The sequence below is a fragment of the Choristoneura fumiferana genome, chromosome 19 (assembly GCF_025370935.1).
Source record: "Choristoneura fumiferana chromosome 19, NRCan_CFum_1, whole genome shotgun sequence".
In the NCBI taxonomy this organism is placed as follows: domain Eukaryota; kingdom Metazoa; phylum Arthropoda; class Insecta; order Lepidoptera; family Tortricidae; genus Choristoneura; species Choristoneura fumiferana.
Window position 1 is genome coordinate 2,698,252 of NC_133490.1, and position 10,550 is coordinate 2,708,801.

The window sequence follows — 10,550 nt, forward strand, 5'->3', positions numbered from 1 at the left end:
CGGCGAAATCGTTATACGCTCGCAACTCTCCCGCGAATCGCTAGTGTGATAAGGCCCTTATTGACGATTTACGCCAATTTGTCTTTTTTTTATTCGACTGGATGGCAAACGAGCAAGTGGGTCACCTGATGGTAAGAGATTACCACCGCCCTTAGACACCTGCAACACCAGGGGATTGCAGATGCGTTGCCAACCTAGGATACCTCAAATGCCAGTAATTTCACCGGCTGTCTTACTCTCCACGCCGAAACACAACATTGCAAGCACTGCTATTCACGGCAGGATTAGCGAGCAAGATGGTGGTAGCAATCCGGGCGGACCTTGCACAAGGTCCTACCACCTGCTGGTCTTTAGAGGTTGATTTATAGTAATAATAATAACGATTAATAGTTACAACTACAAATCAAAAGCATTTTTTTAGATCTTATTCTTAACTATGTCACTAAACATTTTACGACCGACAATAAGGTACCTTTTCAAATACGTTAATCATTTAGTGTGTTGAGACAAAATTATAGGTTTTTGGTAAGAGTTTTAATACTACAGTGTTCTTAAATTAAGACTATTAAAATTAATCGTAAGTTATTAGTCGTTTTCAAATGATATCACTTCATAATCACTAAATATTTTACCACCGACGATAAGGTACCTTTTAGAAAATATATAGTGATTGTACCAACTTTTTACTAAACTTTACCTTGAATTTTGAGATTGAAAAAACTAGTTTTTTAAGATTTGTTGAGTTAATTTAGTCTCATTTGGCTATGTTTTAGCGTACTAAATATAAAAGTTTGTTGATTTTGACTGTTTAATTACATTTGTAAACAACAAAGTTATTTTTGTTAAAGTATTTTTTATATATAATAAACAACGTTAATTTAAAACGGAGTAGTTCTTATTTAGTGTTCAATTACGCATAATATTTTTTCCTTTGATAAAATCCAATGGAAATATACTATAAATAGAAAAAAATTAAAAAATCCATCAACCTTTTTTTTTACTTTATGCACTTTGGCAAGGTAAACTATAGGAAAACCGTTGTCCAATTACAAAATTGTTCTTGAAACCTGAAAGCCCGTACAATCTACTCCTCAAATAGCATGTCATCTATGTAACTTCCAACAATAACATACTTTTATTGGGTGTATAAGTTTGAATTCAATTTTCTCATAATCACCTTTTCTGGCTTTTGAGCTTCAACATTTTTTTTTTAAATATCTATTAAACCTACATGCATGTTTCTCACATGGTTCGATAGCTAAATGCATGTAGAATATGGGGATATCAATAACTCAATACCGACAACAAGGTACCTTTTCCCAGATAACGCCACATTTTAGTACCGCCCGTGCGACATACAATGTTTTTCATTAAATTTGCGAGTAAAATTGTATATTTGTAAAAGAAAAACTAATATTTTTTTTTTAAACTTGCACTTGGCAGTGCCAGCTCCGTACGCGCCGGGCAGCATGTGCCTGACGTGCGCGCGCACGGAGCAGCAGCACACCATGCAGTAACAAACTCATTTACCGACCTTGGGCTTCATGACATGAAAATTAGTACGGGCAATGACTCATTTACCGACCACGGGTTTCATGACAAGCACATTAAGGTCGAGGGCTTTATTTGGGGGTTGCAACCAATAGCGGTAGCCTGCATGTTACGACACTGTTTACGAGCAAGTTTGATGAAAAAACTATTTTTAATATTAAAAATAATGTGATGTAGCTTCGGAGGTAACGACAATTGTTTGCTTATTTTCTTAAATTACTTCAAAACTATTAAGCATTTTATAAATAAAGACAAATTTTAACAAAAAAGTAAAACAGACTCCAAAAAATAGTTTCTTATAAAGAGCTCATTCATAAGAACGTTGACTGTCTATATTTTGCCTATGCTTGTATACTGATTAAATTGTAGTTGTGCTTCCTTAATACTGGAGAGAAAAGATTTAGTCATCAAATACATAGGATAAAACGAAGTTACAAACAAAAAGAAGTGAACATCGTAAATCGTTACGTTAAAATTTAGCTTTCTAATTTCATAATTTTGATACATGATCACTACGTTATCTAGTTTCGATTATTTACTGTGCTATTACAGTAGTAATAAATAATGTACGGTCTCCTGTGTAGAAGAATTTAGTACTCTGTCGCCTTCAAACAACAAGCTGTTGAGCTTGCAGATTTCGTTAAATGGGTCAAAATACTAAAAATACCACTTTCTTGGAATGACTGCACCAATTTTAATGCGTTCCTAGTTAAAATGGTCATTACAGTGAATGATTTTAATTTGTAATGGAGTTGATGATTTTGGTTAATGGATTTATGTAAACAAACTGGGAAATGTCAAAAAAACTGGTGAATATCACGAGCATGTCACGCTATCATAAACCAGTGAAAAACTCCACAGCTATTATCCGTTTATACTCATTCGTCCTTTTCAAACTTAGTCGTGTAAAAAGGACGGTTAACTTTTGTCCTCTACGACTGCCGAATTGTTAGAGCGATAGCACTTAATAATAATAATAAGTTAATGAAGCTACCGTGAGGCACTAAGCAATGTGTCAAAATTTCAAAACCATATTGATACCTTGGGGCTCAAAGGGCGTAAAGCACAAAACACAACTTTTCAGAGGCAAAAAAATGGAAAGAAAATTAGTTTTTTTGTTTCTAATGTTACATAAAAGTCTTCTATTGACGAAGAGCTTAGAATTTCTTGTAGTTTTTGTTAATATACTCAAATTTGATGTAAACTGTATAGTTACAGAGATACGTGCGCTATACGCCCTGTTGAAAACACAAGGATTGAATCAGATGTACTTGAAGATTTAATAAACTTGGCTTATTTTGGTTCACTCACAAGGGTGTAAAGGTAACATTGTCACAAATTTTGCTTTTAATGGGTCGTATAGGATCGAAAGTTCAACTTCTTCTTATGGCAATAAATTAGGCCGTTTCAAAGAGTAAAAAAGTCATATTATTCCATGCTTTTGATTATATTAGGCTGCGGTCTTAAGCAAAAAATAAACGGTGAAATATTTGGTGGTCGTAAAGGACACTTGAATAAATTACAGCTTTTGCGCTGCATGCCTTCAATTTTTTTCAAGGTAATATAGGGAGTGTAAAAATATGGGTCGTTTTTATACCGGTGTATTTTTTAACATATTTTATACTTACTGCCTTGATGATTATACAAAATAATTTTTTTGTTCTTTAAATCCCACATTTTGAAAATAATTGTGTTTAGGGACTAAAACAGCACAGGTCGCAAAGGACATTTTTGAACGAATTTCCTTGCGTGGATTATACAGATCGATAGAGAAAAAAAACTGTATAAGATGCCATAGAGAGTGCCTTTACGCCCAAATGTCCTTTACGCCCTTTGAGCCCCAAGTTATCGATATGATGATTAAGTCACGAACGGCAATGGAATGTGAAAAATCACCAGAACAGGGATCGTATTGTCTAACGTGCAGACACTCACAATCGTTTTCACTATCTCTTTCTATCCTCATCCAATACCTTGTGACAGAAAGAAATTGTGAAAATTATTGTGATTCTAAGTATGTTAGACAATAAAACCACTGGACCCAACCAATACCTTCCAGGGGTCATTCTGAAACCGTCCTCAATAGTAATAAGGCGAATCTGCATAGCGACTACTCGCTATTATATGTATTTAAGTTACTTTTATCTAAGAGCTTTGAATTTTCACCTAGTTTAAAAATTTGTAAGGTGTTTTAGCGTAGAAGAATATTATTTGTCAACAAATAACTATAATGTTATACATATTCATTTATAAATAGTTATTTTGACGACTAAGTCAAGGTAAAGTGTAGTCACTAGATATTTAATAGATTAATTAGAGCATTAAACTATAGAGAAATAGTACTATAGCAAACAGTGACTAACTTTCAATTTAATCATGCATTTTTATAAAAACATTGCTACCCCGAAATGGAGTATTAAGTAATGAATCAACTGGCAACATTATGTAGGTTTAGCAAAAATACAATTCTCGCGTTTCATTATTTTTATAAGAATGCATTACAAAAGTTTTATTTGAGGTAAACATTAGATTAGAACTAGAATAAACAAATGATGTAAAAAGTGAATTACGAAGTCTATTAGAAAAATATGTTTTCTTGAAGTAGGTATAGAAAGAGTTGCATTGAAAACTTTTCACTGCTCGATCTTGTTGAGTGACTGAAGTAAGGAGGTCTCACTAAATTTACTGTGGCAACATATCAAAATAGTTCACTTAATTCAAATCATAATTTATAAAGATTTTTAGAAACAATTTTTAAAGCATTCTCCGTGTACTCGCATCCCTTAGTTTCGATTAAATCATTACAATTTAAGTTTACGATACTATTTATTTTGTAAATAACGGATTATAACGCCGCCATAATAATAGTAATTTACAACACATAAAATATATTTTGCCAAAGCGATATGTTTTCTTATTGTAGCATGTGTTTAGTTATGCATTCGTATTTTTTTATTATTGTTATCAATCGTGTTATCAAATACTACTCTTAATATACACACCTATTACAATGGTATCGAATAAATGGTGACCCTAACTGTACACAATAAAGCCTTTTTTATAAAATAATTTCTATATCTACTAAATCACACTAAGCTATGCGACTGGCCACTTATATTTCCTAGCGCGTAAGATGCCACTTCGGCTACTTCATTTTCAAAATGGCGAATATTGTTAACTAAACGGAAAGCAAAACGAAATTTATTTCGTCATCACAGAACAGTTGTAATCTTTTCGTTACTGCTATGAGGAAAATAAGGATAGGCTACTTGAAGCTGTTCTTTATCTTAAATATATATGGCTGAGAAACCACAGCAAATTCTGGAAAAAAGTGGAAGCTACAGAATCAGTAGCTAATCCTTAAACCTTTTTACTGTCACAAATTACATTTATACCTAAATCCCCAACTTTTATGGGGTCGAGTTTATTTTTTCGCTCCTAATTAGTTACAAATTAAAGTAAACCGTTTACCCCATTTCCCGTATAAATCTCCCAGCTAGCAACACTTGATTTAAATAACAGTCAGGGTTGCCAGCGCAAACGAATTTGTCGCCAGTAAATTGCAGTGACAAAAAGCAGCACGGAATCTCCTCTATATAGATATAGGCAAATGATAATATATATGTGGGCGCTAGAACCAAGATGAAGCGCCGCCTAACTTCGTTGAGAGTTCGCCGATACCGCGGCCGAAAATGTTGCCAACCTGAAAAAAGTGAGGTTTTAATTATAATTAGGAAACCGAAATCACTGCGGTTATATGTAGCGCAATTATGTCAATGATTATAATGTTGATAGTAAGGTAGGAATGTTTTCTAACACTGTGAATTTCGCAATTTTTAATAAGTACACTGGTCACATAGTTAAGTATCAGTTTCTGGCATTTCTTGGCGGGGACTCCCCTACCAAATGTCAATTCACACAACAATTTACTTAAGCGAAATCACGGCTATTGGTCGGCACGAAAAATCCCCAATATTTCAATAACGTTTCGTTTCATTGCAAAAGGAAAAAGCAAAAGCAAAGTAGTTCAGTAACACCTTATTGACACACTTGGAAATAAATTAACTCGGACCTCGGGTTAAAAATAATGGTGCGCGCCAAAAGAAATAAATGAATGAGAAATTTTTATGAAGTGCATTTTTGCATGTTTGTATACCAGCAGTGCCGGTTTTAGCACCTCCAGCAACCTGGGCGAGATTTTCACGGCGGTGCCCCCAACTTTTGGGAATTTTCTAGTAAGTATAGCTTCGTCACGGCTTCGCTCAATGAGCGAGAGGATAAAAGGGGCGCCCGGCGCGCGCTCTACAGCGCGTGTGTGACAGTTTAGCTTAATAAGTAGGTAAGTAAGGACCGTCCATGGTATTATTCATTTTATTAACCCCCGACGCAAAAAGAGGGGTGTTATAAGTTTGACCGCTATGTGTGTCTGTCCGTGGCACCGTAGCTCTAAAACGGGTGGGCCGTTTGAATGCGGTTTTATTTTATTTGAAAGCACATTTTCTAGCGTTGATTCTTGGACATGATTTATCGGAGATATTGAACTTTGAAGTGACAAAGTCGGGGGATTTTCTACTTCTTGTTGGTGAGGTTATTTATTTGTTTATTTTGATTAGCAGACTTGCCAGTAACATCATGACATTACGGGCCGCGGGACTAGATTCAGAAGTGCTATTGTGTCACAATATTATGCTAGTATGATTTTACTGGCATCATGTAAGTAAATCCTAATGTTCATACCTTGCCAACGACAGCAGTCACGTTACCAAGTTTCGCCTCCTCAGTCAGCGCCTCTAACTTCGACTTGCCGCTCCTCGTGCCTTCTTCCGAACCCTCGTCGCCACCCCTGATAACACAGAATATTTCCATATTATATAGGTTTTTTTATGCAGTACAATTTTAAGATAAACAATTCGGATGTCACAAATCAATTGGTAGGGTCCTCTTAATTTTCAAATAATAGCTTTTGCCCGCGGCTTCGCCCCCGTGAAGTTCGGTTATCGCGCGCTATTCCCTCGGGAACTGTGCATGTTAAATAACAGAAACAAAATGTCGTATCTACTTATCTGACATCTTTTTCTCCTTACCCGGTATCCTGTTGCGCCAACAGTAAGCTGCAGGTGGCTTCTTCGGTGTGCATGCGAGATGCCACGTTCTGGTACACTTTGGAGTTAAGTTTGTCATCAATCACCCCTTGTAACTCGAAGTCGCTGTACATTTTCTGGAAAGTCACAGCTTATTTTAGTAACCGGAGTTACTGAAAATAATAGTTACTTAAGTACAGGCTTTTTGCTTTTTTTTTTAGTAAAGTGGTACGAAAAAGAGCAGTGGGTCGTAGGAAAGAAATCGTGGAGTTGACGGAAATAAAGAGCGCCGCAGAGCTTTTCAGACTGGCAAAAGACGGAATCACATATGCAGAGCTGACTGCCAACCTTCACTAGTTGGAGAAATAAGCAGCGTAGGACGTCCACCAACGTAATGGAAGGACGGCCTTTAAAGACGCGGGTTCACACTGGATTCAGCGCCGCTTCCAGGCGAAGCAACTGAAGATCTATGTGGGGAGTTGCTTCGCTTGGAAGCGGCCTAAAATTGTTAAGATGTTGATCATGCCGCATAGCAGAAAATTATCGTTCATTGTGCCTTTTTTTCAACAGTGGACATCTTTCAGTTCAACTCCACTCCGATGGCGATAGCACCTTAGTTTGCAGACTGTGTCGTCTGTATTTCCAGATAAATATAACCTAGGGCTCTTCAAGGCTAGCGTGAATAGGCTTTAGTGTTCATTGAGTTATATCAATTTGGGAAGAGTCACTGAGTCCAAACCAAGAATACTGTTAACTATTATTTATTCCCAAAAGGACGAGTACACAGTCCTATGGGCGAGAGACTACTGGCGAGCCCATCGGTATAGCTAACCTATAACGATATGGGTAGCTATACAACTGTGTCGCTACAAGGTTATTACTGAACCAGTGAGTGAAAGTGAGAGTTTGGCCTCACCTGGACTTTTTATCGGGTGAGATAGGGGTCCGCCTGGATGCCGTACTACTGCTCGAACAGCTGCAGGATCAGCTCGTCTGTCACCTGGAAACTGTTTCGCGCTCTCTCTCTCACCTTCAGTATGATAGAGAGGCAGGCGACCTGCTGCGGATGCAGCGCGGGCCGCTCGGCGAGCCACGCGCTCACCAGCCCCACCTGGATGCCGTACCACTGCTCGAACAGCTGCAGGATCCACAGCTCATCTGTCACCTTGAAAATAATACAATAGGTATTAAAGGGGAGCTATTAACACGTTCAAGGACACAGAAACTTTTTAAAAATTTATAGTCAAAATACTGATGATACAGAAATTGCTTGATATGGCAAAATCTCACACAAATACAAATTACGTAGCACCACACACCACACAGTACTAAAGCACATACCTAAATTCGCGGAGCTTGGAAAAAGGCTAAGAAACGTTTTGTACCTAGCTCTGACGTGACAGTTAATGTCTTGTAAGTATGTGCATTGCGTGAACAGAATTTAACCTATCAGTTTTTAGGGTTCCGAAGCCAAAATGGCAAAAACGGAACCCTTATAGTTTCGCCATGTCTGTCTGTCTGTCTGTCCGTCCGCAGCTTTGCTCAGGGACTATCAATGCTAGAAAGCTGTAATTTTGCACGAATATACGAGCACGTATATGTAAACTATGCCGACAAACTAGTATAATAAAAAAATAAATTTTTGTAGGGTACCTCCCATAGACGTAAAGTGTGGGTATTTTTTTTTGTCATCCAACCCTAGAGTGTGGGGTATCGTTGGATTGGTCTTTTAAAACCATTAGGGGTTTGCAAAGACGATTTTTCGATTTAGTCATTTGTTTGCGAAACATTCAACTTTAAAGTGCAAATTTTCATTAAAATCGAGCGTCCCCCCTCTAAAATCTAAACCGTATATGGTAGTAAGTATATCAAACTTTCAAGGAAAACTATAACGGCTAAGTTTGTTTGAGAATTATTAGTAGTTAATGTGTAAATAGCAGCCTATGTGTAAAATATACCTAAACTTGGAAGATTCCGTATTAAATACGAAATCCTTAGAAAATATTACTTAATTTTTCGTAGTGGCTACGGAACCCTATTTGGGCGTGTCCTTTACCATATACTCGTATGTAGAATAGATGGGCTACAATACCTATTTATTGTACGTCGTCGTGGAGGGGGTAATATTCTAAAGTGGCAAGAACCTTTGATCTTATTTGGTCCATGGAGTTCCTCATGAAGTTGACGTAGCCCTGCCCGATGTCCTTGCCGGATCCCGACACGTTGGCTATCGTCAGAATAGAGCCGATCAAACTGAAAAACAGTATCAAAGTCAAAATCAAAAATCTTTAATTAATTTAGGCTTTTAGCAGCCACTGCTGCTGAACACCTCAAACGGCGCAAATAAGCTTATACTAGCCGTACACGCGACTACGTCCGTGTAGAATTCGTTTACTGCTATCCCAAGGTAATTAATGCAATTTTCCGGGATAAAATAGTATTAGTTTTTGTAGGATAGTTCCTACGAGCAAATCCGGGACTCAAACTATCTGTATACCTACCGAATTTGATCTTAATCGGTTCAATGGTTTAGACGTTATGAAGTAGCAAACAAACAGACTCACAAACTTTCGCATTTAATATATAGTCAGTGAGATAAAAACGACTGGAGACCAGAAGGAAGGCAGCTATTTCTGCCAACGTTTAACCCTGGCTATTCAACGCGGAAACGCTGCCTGTTGTATTAACCCCCGACACAAAATGAGAGGTGTTATAAGTTTGAGCGCTATGTGTCTGTCTGTGGCACCGTAGCTCTTAAAGGGGTGAACCGATTTGAATGCAGTTTTTTATTTGAAAGCAGGGTTTCAAGCGTTGGTTCTTAGACAAGTTTTATCTAAATCGGTTCCGCCGTTTTTGAGATATTGAACTTTGAAGTGACAATGTCGGGGGTTTTCCAACTTTATGTTGTTTAGGTTATCTCTAGAGTGCTCATATGGTAAAGACGGAACTGATACCCCAAAATCTTACCTTCCTCATCAAACCGTGCATCTTCGCCAGCGTGGCTTCGAGCACAGCCGAGAGTCTCGTGTCATGCCGGTCGCCAATCGCTTGCATACACGAGTCTATCTGGGCATTCCATTTTTGCGTGGTACTGATACTGTGGAAAACAAGTTAATAATGTAACGTTTTAAACTTTCACTTTCACTCATAGTCAAAATACCACAAACTGGACATCACGCTAACACACACTAGTAATATTTCTCTCGACGTTTGTGGTAAGTCCCGTTTGTGGTACGAGTATATTTACTATAAGTTAATAATGTATAACTAAGGCCATATTACCTTTAACATGAAAGACGTTGTACCTTCTAGTATTATCTATTCTGTGATTGTACTGAATAAGTAATTACAACGGCTACCTACACTTTCTGGAGTTCATCTCATCACATTGTGTTTTTTATTGTGTTTAAAGTTTTAAACAGGTACCTCTGAAAACAGCATTGTGGCTTGCCCAATTTAAACTAAGTAAGTATCAATACACCTTCTTGGCGTGAAGCAGCAGGTACATGCCACATAAAACGAAGCAACTGAAGTTCATAGGGTAAGCCGTTCCAACAGTGGACCTCTTTCGACTGATAAATATGATGATGATTACTTGCAAAAAGTAATTAGATAATCTTTCTTTCTAGTAGTTTTAATATACAGCGTTTTTAAATAACCTATCACACCGATAGCTTAAAAGCGCAGACAATTGTACAGTAGGTAAGTGGCGATAAAGTAAAGATTGCACATACCTACATGTTGAATTTTAAATTAGCTACTTGACAGAATTCTAGACACTAGACTTATTTTCTTCCTTTTAGTTTTAAGGCAGACGGGTTTTTGATTTTTTAAATTGAATGTTTATTTTTTAGTTTTTTGATATTTGTGAAAATGATCGATTATAAAGTATTATAACCCATATATATTTACTTAGAA

At 37.1% G+C, this 10,550-nt stretch overlaps 1 protein-coding gene across 1 annotated transcript in view; it reads right to left on the minus strand.

Annotated features, from left to right (window-relative positions):
• Positions 1 to 979: 979 nt before the first annotated feature.
• LOC141438592 (calcium-dependent secretion activator-like) overlaps positions 980 to 10,550 on the minus strand; it is a 15,858-nt gene continuing 6,287 nt past the window's right edge. The window contains exons 2-6 of the mRNA XM_074102458.1: positions 8,777 to 8,885; positions 7,663 to 7,797; positions 6,636 to 6,769; positions 6,289 to 6,394; positions 980 to 5,254 (exon numbers count right to left, since the gene is read on the minus strand). Of these exons, the coding sequence (XP_073958559.1) occupies positions 5,183 to 5,254; positions 6,289 to 6,394; positions 6,636 to 6,769; positions 7,663 to 7,797; positions 8,777 to 8,885 (556 nt within the window). The 3' untranslated portion in view covers positions 980 to 5,182. The remainder of the gene's footprint in view (positions 5,255 to 6,288; positions 6,395 to 6,635; positions 6,770 to 7,662; positions 7,798 to 8,776; positions 8,886 to 10,550) is intronic.